This window comes from Oncorhynchus gorbuscha, linkage group LG26, assembly GCF_021184085.1.
Source record: "Oncorhynchus gorbuscha isolate QuinsamMale2020 ecotype Even-year linkage group LG26, OgorEven_v1.0, whole genome shotgun sequence".
Classification (NCBI taxonomy): domain Eukaryota; kingdom Metazoa; phylum Chordata; class Actinopteri; order Salmoniformes; family Salmonidae; genus Oncorhynchus; species Oncorhynchus gorbuscha.
In genome coordinates this window covers 16022443-16049705 of record NC_060198.1, presented here as the reverse complement: position 1 = coordinate 16049705, position 27263 = coordinate 16022443, and the positions used below count along the sequence as shown (strand labels likewise).

The window sequence follows — 27263 nt, the reverse complement described above, 5'->3', positions numbered from 1 at the left end:
CTCTCTAAGTTTCTTCCTAGGTTTTGGCCTTTCTAGGGAGTTTTTCCAAGCCACCGTGCTTCTAAACCTGCATTGCTTGCTGTTTGGGGTTTTTGGCTTGGTTTCTGTACAGTACTTTGAGATATCAGCTGATGTACGAAGGGCTATATAAATAAATTTGATTCTAAAATTAATGATTAATAGAATGGAGGTTGGGGCATCTGAGATTGACCCTTTTATCAAAGGGGTTCTTCACCAGCTCTATAGCTCAACTAGTGGTAAAACAAGGCACTGGAATATTACATGTGTAATTTGGCAATATGTAAACATGGACTGGACTAGTTCTCAATGTTACATCACAGAGGATATTGTTAGTTAAAAAGCAATGTTTCCTTTTGTAGGCATTTTGGTAAATAGACTGAATTTGAATTTAGAATAGTTTGCCCTGAAGGGGACCATGATGCAAGGGAACTTAAGGTGCACACTAGTGTGTATCTGTTTCGTAGATATTAGTTTACTGCTGACATTTGTCCTAAAAGAAGAGTACCATATTTGCAGCACAATCTTTATTCTGGTTTAAAAAACAACATAACACTATCATTAGCAAACATAACCATTGACAGAAACAACAATTTTCTTCATTTTAAACATATGGCCTCAAAGTGCACATTTCCATCCGTCTGGGGCTTAATTTCGATTTTCAAACTGTGATTTGTTCTTGAGAAGGAAGGCTGCTAAGAATTCAATAGGATTTGTAGGTCTGAAATAGAAGACAAAATGGAGAAAGGCACATCTTTAAAGTATATTAGCTTGACAATTGTTACTCAAATGCTCTTCCCTTTTCATAGTACTGCCTGTTCAATGCATTTTTTTTTTTTACAAATGCATTTCCAAGCATGTCACACAGAAATGTGAATGGGGAAAAATCTGAGCCCCTGCACAGACATTTTCAACATACCTTTCCTTGGCCAACACAGATAAGCCTTGAAGAAGAATGGGCACCACTGTCTGATCCAAATATGCCCTGGTGGGGAGCGACTGCAGATCCACCTTCTGTTTGGAGACCTTCTCTGTGTTGGCTTTCTCGTTTTCCACTATTCTCTACACAATGAGGTGGTGAAAGAGGAAGCAGAGATACAGAAATGTCACAAGTTACTGCTACTCACGCCACTACCCATGTATGTAAGCGTCTCAAAAGTGGACTCAGAATTGCAATCTCATGCAATGTAGCCTAACCAATTTGTACCAAAAAGCATAGGCTTCACACATTAGTGCCTGCTATGTTAGAGAGCTGTGCATACAGTGCTTGTTCAGTAGACAAGCAAGGTTACCACAATGCAGTGTGATAGTTTGAGTCTTTGAAATTGACCCCTTTTCATGGACATAATTTTCTGAAAGGCACAATAATCATATTGATGGTCATACCTGGATGTTTTCTGTCAGTCCATATTCAGAATGGGGGTTTTCAGCAATCTAAAAAGGAGCAGAAATTAGTCTAACTATAAAACACGACTTTAAATGAAGAGAACCACTTCAAATCCCTAACTACATCTATAAGAGCGTCTGCTAAATGACTTAAATGTAAATGTAAATGTATTAGACTTACTGGAGTGTTCCCCTCCATAGATTGGTCTGCGTCTGTGTGATCTGAGAGAAACATACATTAATGTCAGCTAACATTACTATAAGGTGAATGCACCAATTTGTAAGTCGCTCTGGATAAGAGCGTCTGCTAAATGACTTAAATGTAAATGTAATGTAAATGTACATTCTAGGCAATTCACTCTGGCTATCTACTCCGATTTCAGAGCGCAGAATAACTGATGAATTTACGAATGCTCAACACCTGTTGAATATGGCCAGTGTCAGTAAAAATAGACAAAAAAGCTTAATTAAATTGTTGCCAGTAGCACAGTTGCAGTCACCAACACTCTGGATAACATGAGAACAGCCTAACCAGCTCTGCCAGGGCAAATCAAATGGCCAGAGTGAGGTGTTCTCTCATTTATGTCTGGAAGTAGCTAGCAAGCTAGCTACCTTTAGCCAGTTAGCTTGGGTGATTGACTGCCATTGTGAGGTCAGATCAACCTTACTCATACACAGCCCTTCTGTAAATAGCACATCCAACTACCTCATCCCCATGTTATGTATTTGTTGTTGCCAATTTGTACCCCAGTATCTCTACTTGCACACCACCTGCACATCTATCACTCCAGTGTTAATACTAAATTGTAATTATTTCACCTATATGGCCTATTTATTGCCTTACCTCCCCAATCTTACTACATTTGCACACACTGTACATATATTTTTCTATTGCGTTAGTGACTGTACGTTTGTTTATCCCATGTGTAACTGTTGTTTTTGTCGCACTGCTTTGCTTTATCTTGGCCAGGTCTCAGTTGTAAATTGCTTTATCTTGGCCAGGTTTCAGTTTCAGTCAACTGGCCTGCCTGATTAAATAATGGAGAAATTAAAAACTCCTTGGCCAGAGCGTCCAGTGTGCGCTCTAAACGCCCTGCGAAACGCTTCGAATTTACGAACACTGAGAGCGCATACTGGCACTCCAGAGTGAATTTACGAACGTACCCGAAGAGGGCAGTCAGTCAGTTAACGTAAATGTCTTCAGAATCATTCGGAGACAGATCAGAAACAATATCAAAATGTCAACAACCGCAAGGACGGTCGTTCTGTCATCGTTTACCTATATAACGTAAGATACACACACTTACTCAGGTAGATGACTAGTAACATATCATTACCATCTATTCTTAAAAGCCAAAGAAGGTACTCTACAGGCGGGCTAGCTACAGTAACGTTAAATGAATTCTAGAGGCGAGTAAAGTAACGTTACTTTAGCTCGTTGGCTAGCTAACGTTATCATGTTGGCAACGACATTCCACCGTGAACCAAGGACTGTTACGGAGAGATCAGATTGGATTAAACCAATTGTTGGGGTATAAGAAATATTTCAAGCTAAATGTATCCCTAAAATTTACAACAAATTATAATTTAACTCACAAAAGTGCCGATAAACGAACATTTCACTTACCGTCCGCCATGTTTGTTGTTAGTATTTACGCAATGTGGGTGGTCTCTACGTAAACTCTTGTTTGCAGTTACGTACTTTCTATGATAGGACAAGAGGGCGCGTGCCCCTCCTCTCTTACCCTTTTGTTCGTTTGGTAACCGCCCCGTCCAATTTGATCAACATTTGAACCACCATGTCGGAGAATATATGGCAACTATAGACGCTTCAAAAGTTGAACCCAAGCAAGAGGCTATGTAATGTAATGGATAAGATAGCAAGTCGTCGGGTGAATGAGTTCTCCGGAAGGAAGAGGCAGCCGAAAGAAGCGAGGCCCTGCAGGGTCCCCGTCCGACGGAGGGGACATCTGCGTCCAGGTGTCACTACATAAACGAAATGTGTACTACTTCTTCTACCCACTGCTGGCGTTGTTTGCAGTGCTCCGTGTCCTAGTCTTGAATTTTGGCGTACTCTTCGCCTGGCCGTGCGAGCGGATGTCTCGCGCTATGGTTGCGAGACCCAAACAACCGGCAGCAGACGAACATGCGAACAAGGTGTGCAAGCAGGACAGCAGCGATCAGATTCGAAACAGCCACAAACAAGCATTCGAGTACATCTCAGTGGCTCTGAGAATTGACGAGGATGACAAAGGTATTTTTCAGTGTAGTGTGACTGCTATTTGCAGCAGCAGCACTGACTGTTGGCTAGCTGGGCTTAAACAGCAGTTGTCAAGTTATCAACTGTCATACACCGATGTTTAGATAATTCAAACAAAGATACTACTGTCAATACAGATTGAAACAAAACTGGTTCAATTTAACTAGGTCTATTGATTCAAACGCAGGCTCTTTACCCAAGGTGTGGTGCTGAAGTGTTGATCCCATCATATTTAGTTTATTTATTCCGTTTTTATAATGTCATCATGCAGACAAAGAGAACAGTTGTTCTGTCAATGACCTTCAGTATGCAATCACATAGAGATATTAGCTTATTGGACTGCAGATACATGCCTGTCCATTATACCACCACATTATTACTACAAGGGCTTAATGTTGAGCCAGTTGACAGTGTTATGCAGACTGTTCAATATGACTAGGAGAATGTGCCTGCCTACTCAACCTAGGTCTTAGACTGGCTGAATGCAGTCAGCCATATGGTATGCACAGGGGCAATATGTTAGTGGCTGAGTGCGGGGGACACAAACTAGTATAACTAGCCTGCATAAATTAAGGTGCCAATGAATGTTTTATAGTTTGTTAACAAAATGAAAGTAACGATGATGGGCAATACTGTATAGATATGCAAAAAAAACAGCAAATATATATATGCTTTGTCCTCCTTTGTGCCACCGTGTTTTTGAAACCAGGACAGTTTATATTCCCAATATACTGTCCACACACACAAGCCTATACAGTATAACAGCAGAGCTACTGCCTATCTGCATGTGCCTTTCTCCAATCTGTGTGATCCCAGGGGATCAATAGACATGTGCTTGGATGATGTGAGCTGACATTAATTGGTATCGTCAGCAGGGAGGAAAATGCCTCAGATTCTCCTCTCCGAGTTGGCCGTGTCATCATGCATGAGCGAACTGAATTAATAGAGTTCCTCCCTGACTATTTACAATGTTCCAATGTACTGTAACTGAGGTGTTATCATTAGTCCAAACAGTTGGGAAGGTTTTGCAACTAAAAAGTAAAAGTTTCTATTGGACAAATTCAGGTAGGTCTCTCCCCATTTCATTCCTCTTGCTTGTGTTTAAGAACCCCCCCCCCCCCAAAATACACAGGGGCCGGAGCACATAGTCTACAGTCAGTGCTATGTTTTGAAAGGCTATACTTTCATCATGTTGGTGAGTTTTAGTTAGACCTGTGTTTTCAATGCAAACACACAAAATGTATTGATTATGTTTCTCCCAGACTCTTAGGTCTGTCATAAGCTAACCTTGTCCCCAAGCTATTTTGCACAGTGGTGTCTTGAGTAGAGGTCGACTAATTATGATTTTCCGATACCGATTATTGGAGGACCAAAAAAAAGCCGATAGCGATTAATCGGACGATTTTATTTAAAAAAATAAAAATAAAAAAAACATTTATTTATAATAATGGCAATTACAGCAATACTGAATGAACACTTATTAACTTAATATAATATATCAATAAAATCAATTTAGCCTCAAATAAATAATGAAACATGTTCAATTTGGTTTAAATAATGCAAAAACAAAGTGTTGGAGAAGAAAGTAAAAGTGCAATATGTGCCATGTAGGAAAGCTAACATGAGTCTTCAATATTCCCAGGTAAGAAGTTTTAGGTTGTAGTTTATTATAGGATTATTTCTCTCTATACGATTTGTATTTCATATACCTTTGACTATTGGATGTTCTTATAGGCACTTTAGTATTGCCAGTGTAACAGTATAGCTTCCGTCCCTCTCCTCGCTCCTACCTGGGCTCGAACCAGGAACACATCGACAACAGCTACCCTTAAAGCAGCGTTACCCATGCAGAGCAAGGGGAACAACTACTCCAAGTCTCAGAGCGAGTGATGTTTGAAATGCTATTAGTGTACACCCCGTTAACTAGCTAGCTATTTCACATCGGTTACACCAGCCTAATCTCGGGAGTTTATAGGCTTGAAATCATAAACAGTGCAATGTTTGAAGCACAGCGACGAGCTGCTGGCAAAACGCACAAAAGTGCTGTTTGAAAGAATGCTTATGAGCCTGCTGGTGCCTACCATCGCTCAGTCAGACTGCTCTATCAAATTATAGACTTAATTATAACAAATTAACTCACAGAAATACGAGCCGTAGGTCATTAATATGGTCGAATCCGGAAACTATCATCTCGAAAACAAAACGTTTATTCTTTCAGTGAAATACGTAACCGTTTATCTTAATGGGTGGCATCCATAAGTCTAAATATTCCTTTCACATTGCACAACCTTCAATGTTATGTCATAATTATGTAAAATTACTTTTAGCTAAATATGCAGGTTTAAAAATATATACTTCTGTGTATTGATTTTAAGAAAGGCATTGATTTTATGGTTAGGTACACGTTGGAGCAACGACAGTCCTTCTTCGCAAATGCCACCGCATCGATTATATGCAACACAGGACACGCTAGATAAACTAGTAATATCATCAACCATGTGTAGTTAACTAGTAATTATGATTGATTGTTTTTATAAGATAAGTTTAATGCTAGCTAGCAACTTACCTTGGCTTCTTACTGCATGCGCGTAACAGGCAGGCTTCTCGTGGAGTGCAATGTAATCAGTTGGTTAGAGCGTTGGACTAGTAAACCTTAAGGTTGCAAAATTGAATCCCCGAGCTGACAAGGTATAAATCTGTCGTTCCACCCCTGAACAAGGCAGTTAACCCACCGTTCCTAGGCCGTCATTGAAAATAAGAATGTGTTCTTAACTGACTTGCCTAGTTAAATAAAGGTGTAACAAAAAAAATGGCCAAATAGGTGTACAAAAATACCAATTTACGATTGGTATGAAAACTTGAAATCGGCCCCAATTAATCGGCCATTCCGATTAATCGGTCGACCTCTAGTCTTGAGAGTCAGGTTATAGATAAGCCAGACTCTTACTTTGCTGAGGCAGAATTTTAAGACATCTGATCATCTGCTTTATCATAGTAGTTGGAGTAAAGCAGAGATACTGGAATCCAGCCTAATCTTCCAGCCCTGGAAACCCACACATCTGCATCCTCGTCTTCTCTGCCAATGTTCGATTGACCTACTGCACTGGCAGGAGCGACGTGCCAAGGGGCTTACTGTACTCTACCACTATACTGTACTTGCTCAGGTTTATCCTAGTGCACACAGTCACACCAGTCCCTAACAATTTCAGACATTCAGGGGTTATTTGTCACATGCGCCGAATACAACATGTGTTCACCTTACAGTGAAATGCTTACTTACAAGCCCTTAACCAAAAATACTTTCAGAAGTTAAGAAAAGGTGATAAGTAATTTTTTTTGAAAAGCAGCAGTAAAATAACAACAGCAAGGCTATATACAAGGGGTACCGGTACAGAGTCAATGTGCGGAGGCACCGGTTAGTCGAAGTAATTGAGGTAATATGTACATGAAGGTAGAGTTAGTGACTATCCATAGATAACAACCAGAGAGCAGCAGCAGTGTAAAAGTGCGTTCTGGGTAGCCCTTTGATAAGCTGTTCAGGAGTCTTATGGCTTGGGGGGGCAGAAGTCTTTTGGACTTCCGGTACTGCTTGCCATGCGGTAACAGAGAGAACAGTCTGACTCCAGGTGGCTGGAGTCTGACAATTTTTAGGGCCTTCCTCTGACACCGCCTGGTATAGAGGTCCTCGATGGCAGGAAGCTTGGGCCCAGTAATGTACTGGGCCGTACGCACTACCCTCTGTAGTGCCTTGCGGTCGGAGGCCGAGCAGTTGCCGTACCAGGCAACCAGACAGGATGCTCTCGATGGTGCAGCTGTAGAAACTTTTGAGGCCAAATCTTTTCAGTCTCCTGAGGGGGAATAGGTTTTGTTGTGCCCTCTTCACGACTGTCTTAGTGTGTTTGGACCATGAGGCTGTCTGTAGGCCTGTCTCATCGTTGTCGGTGATCAGGCCTACCACTGTGTCGTCGGCAAACTTGATGATGGTGTTGGAGTCGTGCCTGGCCATGCAGTCATGAGTGAACAGGGAGTACAGGAGGGGACTGAGCATGCACCGCCGAGGGGCCCCTGTGTTGAGGATCAGCATGGCGGATGTGTTGTTACCTACCCTTATCACCTCGGGGGCGGCCCGTCAGGAAGTCCAGGTTTCAGTTGCAGAAGGAGGTGTTTAGTCCCAGGGTCATTAGCTTAGTGATGAGCTTTGAGGGCACTATGGTGTTGAACGCTGAGCTGTAGTCAATGAATAGTATTCTCACATACAGTTGAAGTCGGAAGTTTACATGCACCTTAGCCAAATACATATTAACTCAGTTTTTCACAATTCCTGACATTTAATCCTTGTAAAAATCCCCTGTCTTAGGTCAGTTAGGATAACCACTTTATTTTAAGAATGTGAAATGCCAGAATAATAGTAGAGTGATTTCTTTCAGCTTTTATTTCTTACATCACATTCCCAGTGGGTCAGAAGTTTACATACACTCAATTTGTATTTGGTAGCATTGCCTTTAAATAGTTTAACTTGGGTCAAACTTTACAGGCCTCTCTCATCTTTTTAAGTGGGAGAACTTGCACAATTGGTGGCTGACTAAATACTTTTTTGCCCCACTGTATATCACATCCCTCTATTTATTTGCAATTAAAGGCTCTGGCCTTTCAGGAGTTGACTGTAATCAACTCTCAGGAGTTGACTGTAAGGTTGCAAGATTGGATCCCCCGAGCTTAATCGGTCGACCTCTAATTTTCATCCATATCGGGTGAACCGTTTAGAAATGATATGGCTTTTTGTACATAGTCACCCCATTTAAGGGGACCAAAAGTATTTGCTCCCATATTCATAGCACACAATGACTACAGCAAGCTTGTGACTGTACAAACCTGTTGAATGCATTTGTTGTTTGTTTTGGTTGTTTCAGATTATTTTGTGTTAGAGGCTGTTCTGAGGGCAAAAGGGGGTGCAATTCAGTGTATATTCGCATACATACTTGTTTGTATTGACATCACTTCCAAACTACAATGTGCTTTATGCACCAAAAGGGAGTAGGCCCTAAATACTCCAGTACCTTTTTATTAAACCAGTAATGGACACCCCAAAACAGGATTTACTCCTTTAAATGACAGAATTAGTAAATTAGGGTAAAAATCCACTCAGTGGTCCCCCAAAGCTCTTTCAGAAGCTTCTCGTCATTCCACAGCTGGCTGTAACATTATCCTGAGTCATGTTCATCAGGCACCAAACCTAAGATAACAAACCTAGACTTGTCCAATAAGAAATGATCATTTTCCTTTTGCTTTGCAGAACGTTTTAAAAAAATGAACAGGACCCTACTCTTGGTGTTTTGATTCGTCCTGTTTGGAATTTTTATTAATTTATTTTTATTTAACCTTTTTATTTAACTAGGCAAGTCAGTTAAGAACAAATTCTTATTTACAATGACGGCCTACCCTGGCCAAACCCGGACGACACTGGGCCAATTGTGCGCCGCCCTATGGGACTCTCAATCACGGCCAGATGTGATACAGCTTGGATTTGAACCAGTGACACTAGTGACGCCTCTTGCACTGAGATGCAGTGACTTAGACTGCTGCGCCACTCAGGAGACCATATGGCTGCTATGTTTGGCTTTGCTGCCCAAGACACTGACAATCCTCTCAGCCCAAGACACTGACAATCCTCTCAGCCCTACCCCATATGCCTCTTTTTTTTGGATGTGGCATGACAACTTGACTTAGGCACCCTCCCAAAACATTGCTGTTTGTCCCCCATTTAAAGAATCATGGCCCTTATCTTATTTGTTTATTTTAATATAATTTCATTTTCTTCTCCTTTTCCCTCCCTTCTCCTATTCCGTTTCCCAATTTCGTTTTGTTTTTGTTGTCATTCCTGTTGTATAGCAAAGCTGTGTTCAGGGCCAGCTCAGAGAGACATCTATACAGAGAGCTCAAACCAGTCGTACCATAACGGGCATCTACGTTCAGGTGGGTGCTTACTGGGAATCTGCTTTCAGTTGTCATGACTGGTTTCTTACAAGTGTTGTTTTCAGGGGTGTCATTGTTCCTCATTATTCAGGAATTCCAGTTTTTCTGGCTTTATTCTCTTCATACATAATTGAAATTGATCTACCTCCAAACCTACTTTTCCTGTGTGTTCCAATTTCATCTTTGAATGCCAATGTACTGTAAGCTTCCTCCAAGTTAAGTGTTACCGATTTTATATTTATTTTACTCTTTCTGCTGCTTTGTCTGTGTATTTATCAATATGTTCTTCACACTGACACTGATGGCTACCTCAAACTACAGTCATATTTCTCTTTCATAGAAACATTGGTGGGTGTTTATCCAGCTTTGTCCAGTGACTACATGGACTTGAAGTCTGTTGGACCTGTTCAGATTCACAGAGTCTAAGACTAAATCAGGCCTGGAGAATCATTATGCCTCTACTGAAGGGACATTAGCTCACACACAGCTTAATTTAAATGTCCTAAAACGACCATACTGATAAATCATTGATCATTAATCTTGATCGTTCTAACAGTCTCCTTGCGCTTGGCAGTAAGTGGAGCTGTACCCAAAAAGAGGGACTACCTGACTACTCACTCCAGTCACTCCCTCCCACGACCAAAGCATACGGCAAAAAAAACCTTGGCGGCAGGCCACGGGGGCCACCAGCACTCCCTCAGCTTCAGTGGGCCCTCCAGCAGTCTCACACAGCACGGACCGGCCCCCCCAGTCCAACAGCAACAAGGTGAGACACACATTGTCTTTCCTCAACTCACTCCCATATTGATAGTGTCTCAGAGTAGGAATGCTGATCTGGGATCAGTTCCTCCCTGTCAATGTAAATTTGATTAATTATGCTCAGAACGGAATAACTGATCCTAGACTAGCACTACAGCCATGGACTATAAAATAGCTGGAATAAAGAAACAAATACTAAAAGAACATGTCCAGTCTATATCAATTTGTAATGAAAGGAAGACAAAATTAACAAACTTAATAAAATAGGAGAATTTCCAATCATCATCACAAGCGATTAGCTTGTTTAAAATCGTAACAACAAATCTGAATTCATGGTTATTTTGTTATAGGGTAAAGCGGGCTGTAAACCCACCACCACCACTCCCACATCTATGTCCCCACTGAAGAACAGGGACATGAAGAACTTGAAGAATGTGGACAGCAAGCTTGCCAACCTCATCCTCAGCGAGATCATAGACAGGTGAAAGACAATTAATTTGGAGTGTTATGTATTATTCACTGGACTTAAAGCATGTGCTTTGCAAGGTGTCTCAGTTTGGTGCACAATAGATGTTGACTGCTTGACCTGGGTCATGTTAAATAGGGCACACTTTTTATAACGTTTTGACACTGAAAGGTTCTGCCTGCCTGTTTCAGTCTGTCTTTGCTGCCTAATTTATACAACTCAGGTAGAGTTGAGTATGTCTTTATTTCTGTATGGGAATGAGCACTCAGACCAGTCTCGTGTGTGTGTGTGTGTTCCAGTGGGTCATCAGTGAGGTTTGAGGACATTGCTGGCCAGGAGCTGGCTAAGCAGGCCCTACAGGAAATAGTCATCCTGCCTGCACTGAGGCCAGAGGTGAGATTGAAGAGGAACAGCAATTCACTGGACAATGGAGTGTATATGGTAGTCTTTTCACAGGCTGTTATGGGCAGCCTCTTACAAAGTATCACCTCCCAGTAACATCGTCAGTAAAAATGTTGAGCAGCAACTGTTAGTGTGGGCAGTCCTAACATAATGGTCTGTATTTTTCTGTTCTGTTGATTTAACTAGGCAAGTCAGTTAAGATCAAATTCTTATTTACAATGATGGCCTACAAAGGTGTCTCAGAGTATGAGTGCTAATCTAGGATCGGTTTTGACTTTTCAATCATAATGAATAAGGGGGAACTGTGGATACGCACAAATGTGTTCAAGCTTTATAGGAGGGAATTTTTATTTTGTAGCACCAGTGCACCTAGAAAAATAATATGCCCGCTAACAATTGTTGTAATGATTAGGCTTTGTTGTACCACTTTGTTTCTGTGTGCCAAAGCCAACGCTTCGGTTGCACCATTTACTACAAAGAAAGCGCTTGTCTCTAGCCCAAACCGTTCGAAAGTTGTGACCATATTACCGGCGCTATGTTTTTCTCCCTTCTATTGCACATTGGCGCTGCAGCTGGATGCATCTCCATTGGTGGGCTGCATTTTACATTCTTAAACCATGTCGCAAGTCATTCTAAAACTATTTGTGGGCCATTAACGCCTTGTTCAGTCATGTTACGACAACAGTGGTAGGCCTGATTACCAACAATGATGAGCCCTGGTAGAGTGGTGCCAGGATTATTTGTATGGGGTCGCAGTGGAGAAGGTCAAAAGCTTCAAGTTCCTCGGCATGCACATCACTGACAACCTGAAATGGTCCCTTCACACAGACAGTGTGGTGCGGAAAGCACGACAGCGCCTCTTCAACCTCAGGAGGCTGAAGAAATTTCCCTTGGCCCCTAGGATCCTCATAAACTTTGACAGATGGACCATTGAGAGCATCCTGTCAGGCTGTATCACAGCCTGGTACGGCAATTGTGCCATCCATGGCAGTGCGATGAGCCCAACACATCAATAAATTACTATGTATTGCTCTGTAATTTTGAACTTCAGGACTATGAAAAAGTGCTGAGTAGATGTTTTTTCCCAGTTGTTTACAGGCTTGAGGGCTCCAGCACGAGGCCTTCTGCTCTTCGGTCCTCCTGGCAACGGAAAGACGATGCTGGTGAGTGTGGTGCAGTGCCATGTGGTATTGGCAAGAGACCGAATGAGAAATGATTAGGAGAGTGGGTCTTGGTTAGGCTCACAAAGATCATAAGTGATCATGATATAACATAACAACGGTCATAGAAAATGCACAAAACGATGCATTTGTAAAATCGTTATAATACAAGACTAATATAATTAATATAGACAGTGGATATAGTCCTTTCACTGGAGTAGCTGGTTGAGACATCCTCTAACTACAAGATGCTTTGTCCAAGAGTAGAGTTGGTTTAGGTCTAAGTTTGTAAGTACATTTTGTATGGTAGTACTTTGACAGTGGCACAGAATGATGTAAGGATAGGCTAAATCTGTGGAAATGTATATTTTGTGTTTATTTTTGTCATACAACATTGCATTATCCATTATGAATGTAGTTTAGCTATCATTCATGTACTCAATCTCACAAAATGTGTCTGACCTGCATTAAAACAAATGGTGATTCTATAGAGCAGGAATGTGGATATGTTATCAAATTTAAAACAAAGCGAACAGAAAAATATTGGATTTAAGGATTATAGAGCATATCGTTGAAAATATCTCAAAATAAGTATAATGTTCTTCATTTGACAATTTTTGCTCTTTCTTTTACGGATAGGCTAAAGCAGTGGCCACGGAGTCCAACGCCACATTCTTCAACATAAGTGCAGCCAGCTTGACCTCGAAATATGTGAGTACATTATTAGCGTAGAGATCTCTTTACACTTTCATTTGTTACATTTTACATTTCTTTGCATGTTAGTTATTTAGCAGATGCTCATATCCAGTGCAACTTAGTCGGTGCATTCGGCTGAGTTTAGCAGAAAAACAACCATCTATCAGTCATTTCAAGTAGACCCTTGTAGAAAAAGAGTAAACTCACTATTCTTTTGGTCTTTCCCTGTAGGTGGGGGAGGGAGAGAAGCTGGTGCGAGCTCTGTTTGCCGTCGCCAGAGAACTGCAACCCTCGATCATCTTCATAGGTAACTTTGACTTTGTTAGATAAGCCAAGATGAATGCGTAACTGCAATGAACTGGTCAAGAAAGCGCATAACGATAATGATGTTTCATTACCTGCAATCTAATAAAAAGCACAGATCTCGTATGCAAGAAAGTTGCATTGTAGCATGTTGGCAAGACTTTTCTATTTAATAACTGATGGAAATGGAGTGTACGACTATGCATAGAATACTAGGATAATGGCACCCTTCCATTTAGATTATGACTACAGTTACTTACCCCACACAGATGAGATTGACAGTCTACTCTGTGAGAGGAGAGAGGGAGAGCATGATGCCAGCAGACGACTCAAGACTGAGTTCTTGATTGAATTCGATGGGGTAAGGTCTCTCCCTGTGTGTGTTTCTGCGTATGCATGCATGCGTGTTCCAGTGTTAATTTTGTGACCTGTTTATTTGTTTTGTTTTATGAGTTCATGAGCGTATGCACACGTGTATGCAATGTTTGTCCCTGCAGGGATTCTGTGTGTTGGCCACATTCTGCAACCAGCCATGTCTGTTTAGGAGCGAGTCACACAAGAATTTCGCTACACCTGCTATAACATCTGCTAAACTGTGTACGCAACCAATACACTTTGATTGGATTTTTTTGTCCATATCCTGCAGAAAGATTTTGCATCTTCCACATTAAATCTGTCAAAGAGATACATTGTCTAACTGTTTCTGCCAATAGTATTTATTTGCATGTGTGTTCAGGTGCAGTCTGGTGGGGATGAGCGGGTGTTGGTGATGGGAGCCACCAACAGACCTCAGGAGCTGGACGAAGCTGTCCTTAGGTACTGTTGGCCAGTGTGGCTGGGGCAGGGATGCCCAGTTTTTTTTTTTTTGTATGCCACGGTTGTCTTCAATAGGACACAGGGTATTGCAATGGAAAACATGCAAATTGTTCATGTAGTACCGCCCTACCCGTTTTTGTGTGCCTACTGAACACAACCCAGGTTTACTTTTCAGTTAGGTCTCTCTGCCACAAGGTAGCACTGTCAATGGGCAACTCCTCCACATGTAACATTTGGTTTGTTATTATGAAGTATTTAGTGATGTCATAAACAGTTTTTTAGTGTAATTTTGTGATTTCATGGCTAATGACTGTTTAGTGATGAACAAAACTGGAAATTGCTTCTCTGTTTTTTTTCAAGTAGGATCCCTTAGATGACTAATAAAAATACAGTCATTTTCAGCTATCTATGGGGCTCCCAAGTGGCACAGCAGTCTAAGGCACTGCAAGAGTGCAAGAGGCGTCACTACTGTCCCTAGTTTGTATCCACGCTGAAACACATCCGGCTGTGATTGGGAGTCAAAGGGCGGCGTGTCGCCTGGGTTAGGCCAAACCCGGGCGTTCTTAACTGACTTGCCTAGTTAAATAAAAAACTCTTTATAGAACATGATCTTATTCGAACTCCCTGCTATGTGTTGCTGTGGTTGTCTTCGTATGTCTAATACAGCAATGTAGGTCATTGGACAAATATTTATTTTCTATAAATAATATATATTTTGAAACTCAGTCTGTGTCTCAACTTACTGTTGAGAGTTAGAATAATATAATTGTTGTATGTGGTTGTGCATCGCCAGTAACTAAATTAGTACGTCAGATTAAATGTTTTAGATGGATAAATTAGTCTAGTGGCCAGCTATCTAAACTTGTAAGTATGGTCAAATTACCAACCGGGGTGGGCCCTTTGATCATCAGTTATCATATTAAAAACTGTCAACATTTTCCTCCACCCTATGGAAAAATGTGTAGAATTGTATGAAGTGAGTTACAAATTGCAAAATCTTCTCTCCGCCTCCAAAAAATGAACTTCAAAACATACATTTTTTTCTCTTCGCTGTCATGAGGGAGGTGGTTAAAATGTTTTGCTTGCAAGGTGACGCTCAAAAACCTATAGAATGATATTTAGTTGGCTTACTCCAATATTTTTCTGTTGTTCAAGGCTCAAACTACAATGATTCCATTTGACAAAACCACTCCGGCCATCACCGATGGAGTTGCGGCCATTGCGCCCTTTTCCAAATAGCCTATAACCATCAGCCTAATAACCATCAGATACGGTAACTTATGGTTAGCATTTGTTAGCATCAAACTCCTTTTTTTTGTGCGTAATGCAGTTGATTGGTTACAATGACATTAACATATATTCAGAATTCTATTCATGCAAGCATTATAATAATATTATTATAACCCAAAAGGAATGTGAAATGCTAACTGCAGACTAGGCAGAGTATTGCATCGTGGGAGGTGAAATGCACCCCGGAAATTATAGTTCATTTTTTACTTTTTATTTGTACTTAAAGTTTTATTTTTTATATATTTTTGCTAATATTTTCTTACTTAAATTTGTTTTTTTTGCATTGTTGGTTTAGGGCTTGTAGTAAGCATTTCACAGTAAGGTCTACCTGTTGTATTCGGCACGTGACGACAAATAAAATGTGATTTGACTATACTGTAGATGAGGGCAATGCACAGATTTCAAAAATGAGGAATCATGCAGTATGACTAACAAAAAATGATAAAACATCACTGTGTATCAAATCCTACAGTAGTTCATATACACTGTGTGCAACTTAGACCAAAGGATGTTTTGTACAAACATCCTTTGGTCTAAGTTGAACACCCTTTTGCACTCAGAACAGCCTGAATTTGTCCGGGCATGGACTACAAGGTGTCAAGTGTTCCACGGATGCTGGCCCATGTTGTGTGTCAAGTTGGCTTGATATCCTTTGGGGAAACTGGAAACTGTTGTGTGAACACAGGAAACTGTTGTGTGAAAAACCCAGCAGCGTTGCAGTTCTTGACACAGCCAAACCTGTGCGCCTGGCACTTACTACCATACCCCATTCAAAGGCACTTAAATATTTTGTATTGCCCATTCACCCTCTGAATGGCACACATACACAATCCATGTTTCAATTGTCTCAAGGCCTAAAAATCCTTTAACCTGTATCCTTCCCTTAATCTACACTGATTGAAGTGGATTTAACAACTGATCAAAGCTTTCATCTGGATTCGCCTGGTCAGTCTGTTATTGAAAGAGCAGGTGTTCCTAAGGTTTTGTTCACTCAGTGTATCCTAACAGCATAATAACTGGTTATAAAGTGGTGGAATTGTCATTTAAGTCTTCAAGGCATACCCAATGGTACATGTTCTCAAACTGTTTTTATTCACAGGCGATTTGCAAAACGGGTGTATGTGGCTTTACCAACAGAAGAGGTATGTTAAGAAACCTATTAATTAAATTTACAATTGTAGCCATACAGTAAACAAATCACATTCCCCCCATACAATTTCCCTGCAAAAAAATGTATATAATTGTGTGTTGTGTATAGACACGGCTAAAACTGGTCAAGAACCTTTTGGAGAAGCACGGAAATCCTCTCGCACAGAAAGAACTGTCACAGCTAGCCAGGTAAACTGACTTGGAAACAGACCTAATATGTTATGTACTTTTAGACATCCTTTACCATGGTATGAATGAACGTTGTACAATAGGTAGTTGATAGAGCATTAGATATAGCGATAGATCATGATATCCATATATCTTTATAATATAACATGTTTTGTTCACTGTAATCCTTTCAAAATGATGGATAAATAAAGAGATTTCAATAGATATATTAATATATAGAGAAGAATAGAGACAATGTTATATTTGAAATGTTTGCTATCTCTCTATGCTTTCAGAATGACATACAGAGATATACAGTCACGTCTAAAATTATTGGCAACCTAGATAAAGATGAGCAAAACTGTATTATTGTATGCTAATACAATTGCTCAGTGAAAGATTTTCTTTAACAAGTCATTTAAAAAATATATAGTTTTCAATACTCCGGCACCCTCCCCTTGGATTATGGTACTTATAATATAATATAGCTCAGTATTTGTATTATTTATTTTAGTCGTTTTTTGCTCATCTTTATCAAGGGTGACAATTTTGGACCTGACTGTATAGAGATCTAAGAGATGTAGATAAATAAAAGGTAAAAAATATTTATTTAAGTAAGAACAAATTCTTATTTACCGGGGTATAGTAGTTTAATTGCCTAGTTCAGGTGGCAGAAAGACAGAATTTTACCTTGTACGCTCGGGGATTTGATCCTGCAACCTTTTGGTTATTGGCCCAATGCTCTAACTACTAGGCTATCTGCGCCCAAACTTAATTTAATATTGTGGTATAATGGAAATACTTGGTATATGTGTAATCCTTGCAGAATGACAGAAGGCTATTCTGCCAGTGACCTGACCTCGCTGGCCAAAGATGCGTCCCTCGGTCCCATCAGAGGTAAGCGGCATATACAGCAATTGGTCTCTTTACAAATGTTTCTATTTGTTTCCTAATGCAATCTATTTCAATTCTCAGAGTTGCGTCCAGAACAAGTCAGGAACATGGCCGCAAACGAGGTATGTTTACACTATTCACTGTATACATCACACTAAGGCTGAATAATAAACCAAACACTTCGACCAATCAACCACTTGTATCCCAACTGCCACTTGTCAATGTTCCAAAATTCAAAACCCATTTGCAAGCATTGTCTCCTTCTGCGACCTGTTTTGTAGCATGATACGCTATGAAGCAAAACGGCATCTCTTTACTGCAGCACAAACAGCACCAAAGCAACTCGCCAGTTGACTTAGCCCGCCTGCTCATAGTGCCTACTAGCTAGTTCTAATGGCTAGCTTCACTGACAAACACAAGGATGGAACATAACAAGCTAGTGATTTTGGGCACTGATGAACAGCGTGTAGCTTGTCCTTCAATTCCAGCATGCTGATAAAGTTGTAGACGTGTTCTCATAAATCAGTCTGTAGAACCGCATGTTTCTCTAAATAGTGTCGGGTCAGCTGAGCACAGCAGACTCTCTACTGCACTAACTTGTTTTCATGCACTTTTTAAAACTTAAAAAATACTACTCCTTCAAGCACAAAACCCCTTAGCTAGATGTAAAATTGCAAGACTAAGACCTCGGCAAAAACTTAAACAAATGATTATCTTAGATTAATTCTGACAATTTTGAGGGCAAAGTAGTAGTGGCCATGTTGTTGCTAGGTAACGGTTTAAAATTAATGGATAAAAGTTGCTGCCAAGGACACTGAATCGGCACGTTATGCCCACTTAGTAAAGAGGCTGCCAAAGGTTTAGTGGAGCCCTCGAAGACTCGACAACTATCAATTGAGATTGACACGTGAACGTGCATATTGAGTGATAGTGTTCGGTTTGAGAATCAATGGCTAGTTTTGTTTTTCACGTTTTTTAAAAATGTTACCGTATTTAAAAAGGCAAGTCAGTTAAGAACAAATTCTTATTTACAATGACTGCCTAGGAACAGTGGGTTAACTGCCTTGTTCAAGGGCAGAACAACAGATTTTTACCTTGTCAGCTAGGGGATTCGATCTAGCAACCTTCCGGTTACAAGTCCAACGCTCTAGTTGTTGACAACCCTTCGGGCAGCTTGTCTACAGAGTGGTCATCCTGTGCCAACTTGGTGCCCTTGGCAGCAAGTTCTACCTATGAATCTTGGCGTGTTATTTATTAGGACATGTTTGGGGTGGGCGATATTTCGGAAAATCTATTCCACGTTATGCTACTCCAAATATCTGATATTAGCTCACCTATAATTCCATACTGTGCTATTTTTGTGCTTATTTATTATAGTCACATTCTCATTTTTAAAAAGCCATGAGTTTTTTATTAACTTTTTTATTGAAAAGTGATGCAAAGAAAAAGTGAATCCATTGTAAAAACACTAAACAACCTTAATGTAACATCTAGAGACATCACCTTAACCTTTTAGGTCCCTAGAAAACCAGACGCGACCAGAGCAGACTGACACGTAACCCAAACCGGCTTCGCGCGTGCGCCATCGTGCATAAATTAATTTAATCCCCCCACACCAAACGCGATCACGACACGCAGGTTAAAATATCAAAACAAAAATGTATGTCGATTTAGCTAGCCAGCTTGCACTTGCTAGCTAATTTGTCGTATTTAGCTAGCTTGCTGTTGCTAGCAAATTTGTCCTGGGATATAAATATTGAGTTGTTATTTTTCCTGAAATGCAGAAGGTCCTCTACTCCGACAATCCACACATAAAACGGTTGTTATTTTTCCTGAAATGCAGAAGGTCCTCTACCCCGTTAATCCACACATAAAAAGGTGAACCAAATCGTTTCTAGTCATCTCTCCTCCTTCCAGGCTTTTTCTTCTCTGTACTTTATATTGCGATTGGCAACTTTCATAAATTAGGTGCATTACCGCCACTGACCTTGTTCGTCTTTCCGTCTTTCATAACCAATGAGATGGCACGTGGGTACCTGCTTCTATAAACCAATGACGAGATGGGAGAGGCAGGACTTGCAGCGCGATCTGTGTCACAAATAGAACTGACTTCTATTTTAGCCCATGGCAACGCAGACGCTCGTTGGCGCATGCGAACAGTGTGGGTGCAATAATTTAATAATATATTTCTACATTTATTTTGCAATGCACGCGACGTGAGAGGTGTAGTCAGGGTATGAGCATTTGATAGATTTCCCTCAAGTCATTAGATGCAGAGGATGGGGTGGGAATTGCCCCTTTGCTAAGCCCGCCACAGAATATTTGTGCAACCAATCACAGCGCTCCGTTGGATAACAACCGTCACTAACCAGAATCCAATCCGACCAGGTCACATTTGAAATGCAAGGAAGCCGATGACTGCAGTTGCAAAAACAGAGTTTTCATCAACAAATAAATTGTTTAAATAAATGGTTTAAATGGCTAAATAATTTATCAGTGCACCAGGGGTACTTACGATTGTGATTCCTGAAATGGAGAGCCTGTTGGACTAGTTTTCAAATCCAAAATTATACTTTTGTTTTGTTTTCTTCTAACTGGTTAGCTAGCTGCACAAGCCACCATTGAAAACACTGCTAACGCTAGTTAGCTAGCCAGTTAATTATAACTTGTTTCCTCCAAATGTATGTTAGCTAGCTATATTATGAATACAGCCTTGAGTCTTCTTGGGTATGAAGCTACAAGCTTGCCACACCTATAGTTGGGGAGTTTATCCCATTCTTCTCTGCAAATCCTCTCAAGCTCTGTCAGGTTGGACTGGGAGCTTTGCTGCACAGCTATTGGCTGTGTGCTTAGGGGCGTTGTCCTGATAGAAGGTGAAACTTCACCCCAGTCTGAGGTCTTGATTTCTCTGTATTTTCCTCTGTTCATCTTTTCCTTGATCCTGACTAGTCTGCCAGTCCCTGCTGCTGAAAAACATCCCCACACCATGATGCTGCCACCACCATGCTTCACCGTAGCAATGGTGCCAGGTTATCTCCAGATGTGACGCTTGGCATTCAGACCAGAGAATCTTGTTTCTCACTACTGTCAGAGAGTCCTTTAAGAGCCTTTTGGCAAACTCCAAGCTGGCTGTCATGTGCCTTTTACTGAGGAGTGGCTTCCGTCTGGCCACCATAAAAGCCTGATTGGTGGAGTGCAGAGATGCTTGTCCTTCTGGAATGTTCTCCCATCGCCACAGAGGAACTCTGGAGCTGTCAGAGTGACCATTGGTTTCGTGAGAGGCGGGGGCCCATGGTGGCGGCTCTGTTGTTTAATCTTTGAAAATGAATTTAATTGGAATTCTATATTTTTACATTTGCCAGTTAATGAAGTTAATGCACATAGTATATGACATGGACTGTAGGATTTGCTTTTAATAATTTCAACCTATATTATTAGAATTCCAGTATAATCATTCCAGGAATTGAATTCAATTTGGAATTTGTGGATTTGGATTATTGGAATTGACCTAACATTGGAATTCAGAGGACTGGAATTATAATTGAATTAAATGGAATTTACTGGGAGAGAGATTTTATTTTGAATTTAATTTATGTAAATGACCAAACCCTGGTATTTACACCCAAAAATGAAGAAAAAAAATATTTAAGCATTGTTGTGGACTTTAGTACATCAAAGTTAGTTATTTTTATATTAAAAATGTGAGATCGAAAACCTGAAGGGAAAATCCGAAACTTGTCAAAATTAAAACAGAGAAAATTGAATTTTGGGGAAATTAACAGAATTTAGGCAAAAAATCCAAGTCTGTCACCTGTAAAAGGTCAAATAATTATTCCAGGATTCTCTGATTCTTTCCATAGCCACAAGGAGTAGGGAGTCTGAGGGTGTTGCAGCACTCCTTGAAAAATCATCATTAAAAATATATATATATATATATTTATCATAAAAGTAGTGCACTGGGCCTTCACTAGTCCTGTATTGGTGGACCAATATAGCTGTCTGTAACAGACATCTTCCCCCTAAAATCTTCCAGTGACTATGACTCTTTCTGAGCATCTAGATGCCTCAGCACAGTGAGTCTAACATAGTTCCTCTGACATAATGGATCCTAGTCCCATCCTTCTTCAGACTCATTTCTTCGTCCTTCAAGTTGGCCCCTTCCTCCTACAACTTGCTGGGGCTGCGGCAGTGGTGTGGCCCCTGCAGGATCTCTATTGGTTCCATTGCAACAGGCAAGCTCAAGTATTTGCAGCATTCACAATGTGCATCATTCACAAAGTTAAATATATACTTTCAATGAAAAACCCTGTGTTGTGTCCATCTTGTCTTACTTTAAAAAAAAAAAATGTTTTATCCCTGCACCCTCCCCCACGGGAGGCCTTTTGCCTATTGCCGGGCCATCGTTGTAAATAAGAATTTGTTCCTAATTGACGGCCGGGTAAAATAAAGGTTACATTTTTTAAATAACTCTTAATGTGGTTGCAAAACTTTTTTTCCTACAGAAAATGAAAACGAGCGCTTCTCATTGGACAGGTTAAGGTGTTCCCTCACAGTTTCATTCGGTTTTACGTTTGATGTGAATGAATGAACCACCCTGCTGTTGTTGCACCCTTCATCGCTGTAGTGTTCTGTGCCTCTGTGCAGGTGAGGAATATCAGGTTCTCTGATTTCGTGGAGTCACTGAAGAAGATCAAGAGGAGTGTCGGACCACAAACGCTGGACCTGTATGTGCGCTGGAACAAGGACTATGGGGACACCACTGGTGTATGAGACGAGAGGGGACACAGTCTCTCTCCTAACCCTGAACCGCCATTGAGGCAGTGGATTGAAAAGTGTTTTGAACAGAGGTGTTTTTGTTATTGTTTTACTTTTAACTCTAAGGACTGTTCAAATAAACTATTTATTGTGTGTTATGATACAGCTGTTGTCTTCCAAACTATTATAGTCACAGTGATTTTATAAATAAATACGTATAAATATCCTTACATTTGAAATTATTAATTAAACGGTACATTGAGACAAGGCACATGTACAGTGCATTTAGAAAGTATTCAGACCCCTTTTTCCACATTTTATGTTACTGCCTTATTTTTAAATAAAAATCCCTTAGTCTAAACACAATACCCCATTATGACAAAGTGTAAACAGGTGTTTAGAAATGTTTGCAAATTTATAAAAAATAAAGTAAAAATATAACATTTATATAAGTATTCAGACCCTTTACTCAGTACTTTTTTGAAGCACCTTTGGCAGCGATTACAGCCTTGTGTCTTTTGTTATGACGCTACAAGCTTAGCACACCTGAGTCGTTGTCTTGTTGGAAGGTCGCCCCAGTCTGATGCCAGGTTTCCTCTAGACGTGACGCTTGGCATTCATGCCAAACAGTTCGATCTTGGTTTCATCAGACCAGAGCATCTTGTTTCTTATGAGAGTCCTTTAGGTGCCTTTTGGCAAACTCCAAGTGGGCAGTCAAGTGCCTTTTTACTGAGGAGTGGCTGCAGTCTGGCCACTACTGTAAAGACCTGATTGGTGGAGTGCTGCAGAGAGGGTTTTCCTTCTGGAAGGTTCTCCAGTCTCCACAGAGGAACTCTGGAGCTTTTTCAGAGTGACCATCAGGTTCTTGGTCACCTCCCTGACCAAGGCCCTTCTATGATTTGCTCAGTTTGACCTGCCAGCCAGCTCTAGGAAGAGTCTTGGTGGTTCCAAACTTCTTCCATTTAAGAATGATGGAGGCCACTGTGTTCTTGGTCCTTCAATGCTGCAGACATTTATTTGGTACCCTTCCCCAGATCTGTGCCTCGACACAATCCTGTCTTGACGCTCTACAAACAATTCCTTTGACCTCATGGCTTGGTTTTTGCTCTGACATGCAATGTTAACTGTGTGACCTTATATGTGACCAGGTGTGTTCTTTCCCAAATCATGATTTCCAATGAATTGAATTTACCACAGGTGGACTCCAATCAAGTTGTAGAAATGTCTTAAGGGTGATCAATGGAAACGGGACGCACCTGAGCTCAATGTTGAATCTCAAAGGGTCTGAGTAAGGTATTTCTGTATTTATTTATTTTTAATCTGTTTTCGCTTTGTCATAGGGTATTGTGTGTAGATTGAAGAAAAAATAATATTTTATCAATTTTAGAATGAGGCTGTAATTGAACAAAATGTGGGAAAAGTCAAGGGGTCTGAATACCTTTGAATGCACTGTACATTTTATTTTTTTACCTTTATTTAACTAGGCAAGTCAGTTAAGAACAAATTCTTATTTTCAATGACGGCCTAGGAACAGTGGGTTAACTGCCTGTTCAGGGGCAGAACGACAGATTCTGTACCTTGTCAGCTCTGGGATTCGAACTTGCAACCTTTCGGTTACTAGTCCAACGCTCTAACCACTAGGCTACCCTGCCACCCCAGAAGTATCCCATTGTACATCATGTTTGTGTGTAACATCCCTCCAACAAGAGAGGCCTTAGTCGTGTGCATGGTAGCATGGATCTGTGCCTTTGTTTTTTGTTTTTCACAACAAAATGGTGCTTCTTCCCTTTTCTCTAGTGACAGCAGTACTTATAAAAAATAAAAAAGATACGTTTTGAAACTGCAGTTAAAGTGCAGTAACTGCAGTCGACGGGTATTTTGGACAAAATAATTGCTGAATTAACTGCAGTGTACTGCTGTTATTCTGCACTCTAACTGTAGTTACACTGCAAAATGCCTGCAGCAAAAATAAACAGTGTTATTTTGGATGCAGTATTTGCAGCATACTGCAGTTCTACTGCACTCTAACAACAATTTTTGTTTTCTTAAGGGAGGGTTTTTAAAATGGACACTGCCTTTTGACTGAGATGCATTGGAATACTGTGCCAATATGCTTGACATCAAGACTCCAATTCAATCAATGACAGATGGGGACACCACAATGTGGCTTCTCTCAGAATGTTAACACTGTTATAGGTGTGGTTTGGCATGAATATAGAACAATGTCTGTGAAAACAGCTCATTGTGGTGTTGTTTTTAAACTTGATCCACACTTCCAATATAGCATAAGCATTCTGAATTAATCCCCAATGCAGTTTAACTTCATCTGCAACTGATTAAAAGGAGTCTTGTGTTTCCTTTGGGTAAACCAGCTTAACCTATTTTGAATATTATCCCACTGGACCACACTGGTTGAATCAGAATTGTTTCCACGTCATTTATATGAAATGACATTGAAACAGCGTGTAATAGACATTGAATTGACGTTTGTGCCCAATTGGATACGTTGACGATGTCAAACATAAATCAGAGCTTTTGTAATGCATTTGTGTAAAATATGAAAGGGTACTAGCTTCTCAGTAAAATAAAATTAAAATTACTTATTGTGTCATGTTGCAACCAGTTGCTAGGCTAACTTTTTATTTATTTTTACAATTGTTGTTCAGCTTGATAGTTATGATGCAGCACACCACTGCATTATTTGTTGCTTGTTTGCACAAATATTTGATTGTTACATTTTGGATTTCATGGTTTGAAGTAAATCGCCTATTCCCCTCACTCAACTCTGGACCTCGAAGCCAGTTCCACTGCTTTTTTTTTTTCATTGTCCCCCTCTAATCAGGGAGTGATTTAGACCTGGGACACCAGGTGTGTACAATTAATTATCAAGTAGAACAGAAAAGCAGCAGGGTCTGGACCTTGAAGGGTAAGAGTTGAATTACCCCTGCCCTACGCATTAAACGTAATGCTGTTGTCCCACTCCAAACCAAAAGGGGACCGCAAAAGTTAGACGGTGTACAATAGACTATTGCTTATTTATTAAAGGTAACGTTTTGCAGACATCTGCCCTGTACATTCTCAGATTGTACAACTGATGTAGCTTACAACAAATTTGACATGATTGTGTAAAAAAAAGGGTGTGCAGACAAACTCATAAAACATTTTTTATTATAATTAACATTGTCAAATGTGTTGTACAACCTGAGTGTTTACAGGGCCATTGTGACTTGGGTTTCCATACTCTCAAAGTCTTAAAAAATAAAATAAGGACCTCATACTATACATGTCATATACAGGACTCATATTCAGAAATGCTTCATTCACAGCAATGCTTTACATGTCTGCCACGCTGATTCTCAACACTGGGACCCATCAGGAGTGTGTACATAGTCCCCTCCTGTACTCCCTATTCACCCATGACTGCGTGGCCAAACACAACTCCAACACCATCATTGAGTTTGCTGATGGCACAACAGTGGTAGGCCTGATCACCGACAACGATGAGACAGCCTCAATGTGAGAAAGACAAAGGAGTTGATCGTGGACTACTTGAAAATGCGGGCCGAAAAGTCCCCCATTAATCGATGGGGCTGTAGTGGAGCGGTGTCTACATCACAAACGAACTATCATGATCCAAACACACCAAGAGAGTCTCCCCTCAGGAGACTGAAAAGATTTGGCATGGGTCTCCAGATCCTCAAATGTCTTCAGCTGCACCATTGAGAGCATCCTGACCGGTTGCATCACTGCCTGGTATGGTAACTGACCGTAAGGCGCTACAGAGGGTAGTGCGTACGGCCCAGTACATCACTGGGGCCAAGCTTCCTGCCATCCAGGACCTACATAATAGGCGGTGTCAGTGGAAAGCCCATAAACTTGTCAGAGACTCCAGTCACCTTAGTCATAGACTGTTTTCTCTGCTACCACACGGCAAGCAGTACCGGAGCGCCAAGTCTAGGACCAAAAGGCTCCTTAACAGCTTCTACTCCCAAGCCATAACACTGCTGAACAATTAATAAAATGGCCTCCGGACTCTTTACATTGACCACCCCATTTGTTTTATACACTGCTGCTATTCGCTATTTATTATCTATGCATAGTCACTTCACCCCTGCCTACATGTACAAATTACCTCAACTAACCTGTACCCCTGCACACTGACTCGATACCGGTAACCCCTGTATATAGCCTCGTTAGTGTGTTACTTTTTTATAATTTTTTACTTTCGCTTATTCTGTAAATATTTTCTTAACCAACAGTGCAGTTCAAGAAGAGTTAAGGGCTTGTAAGTTAGCATTTCACAGTAAAGTCTACACATGTTGTATTCGGCGCATGTGACAGTTTGTGTTTTGTTGTTTGCCCTGTCTTTTCAGTATGTCCACCATTAACACTACCCCCCCCCTTCGTTTTTTAATGGTGAACTGAAAATTCCTCTATCGTGGTTCATCCTTATTGTGGCTAGCTTCACACGGGTGTTATCTAGACCACAAAAACAGCCTGGATAAAATGTGAGAAATATTGTGCCTGTTGCATTAACTATTTCAAGGCAGCTTCCTTAAAGACCGGGCATCCCTGTCAACATAAGGATGGGACTATTTAATGTTAGATCACTCTAATAAAACTTATTTCAGAGCACAATCTAGAACTGTATGTTTCTAACTGAAACTTGTCTTATTGAAGCTTCACCAAACTATAGATCTTTTAATTCTTTGAGACAAGGGAGAAAGAAAAAAGGTGGAGGGACAGTCACTATTTCTCAAATGCTCTA

At 40.6% G+C, this 27263-nt stretch overlaps 1 protein-coding gene and 1 pseudogene across 2 annotated transcripts; one reads left to right on the top strand and one right to left on the bottom strand.

Moving 5' to 3' along the window:
* Positions 1–530: 530 nt before the first annotated feature.
* On the bottom strand, positions 531–3585 carry LOC124015898 (protein dpy-30 homolog). 2 transcript variants are annotated; one of them, XM_046331383.1, is made up of 5 exons: positions 3032–3585; positions 1586–1626; positions 1405–1452; positions 938–1080; positions 531–739 (listed from the first exon to the last, which is right to left on the bottom strand). In XM_046331383.1, the coding sequence occupies exons 1-5, from the start codon at positions 3039–3041 to the stop codon at positions 667–669; spliced, it is 315 nt and encodes a 104-aa protein (XP_046187339.1). In that variant the 5' UTR covers positions 3042–3585; the 3' UTR covers positions 531–666. The 2 variants fall into 2 exon arrangements, with proteins under 2 accessions (XP_046187339.1, XP_046187340.1); XM_046331384.1 differs by having other exon boundaries at positions 3150–3408.
* Positions 3041–22831, top strand: LOC124015899 (annotated as a pseudogene).
* Positions 22832–27263: the final 4432 nt, after the last annotated feature.

Bases quoted from the DNA above. Each gene is read 5' to 3' on its own strand.
- LOC124015898 (XM_046331383.1), bottom strand. The intron at 1,453-1,585 runs GTAAGTCTAATA...GCTCCTTTTTAG, and splicing joins CTATGGAGGGGAACACTCCA to ATTGCTGAAAACCCCCATTC. The intron at 740-937 runs GTATGTTGAAAA...CTTCTATTTCAG, and splicing joins TCTGTGTTGGCCAAGGAAAG to ACCTACAAATCCTATTGAAT.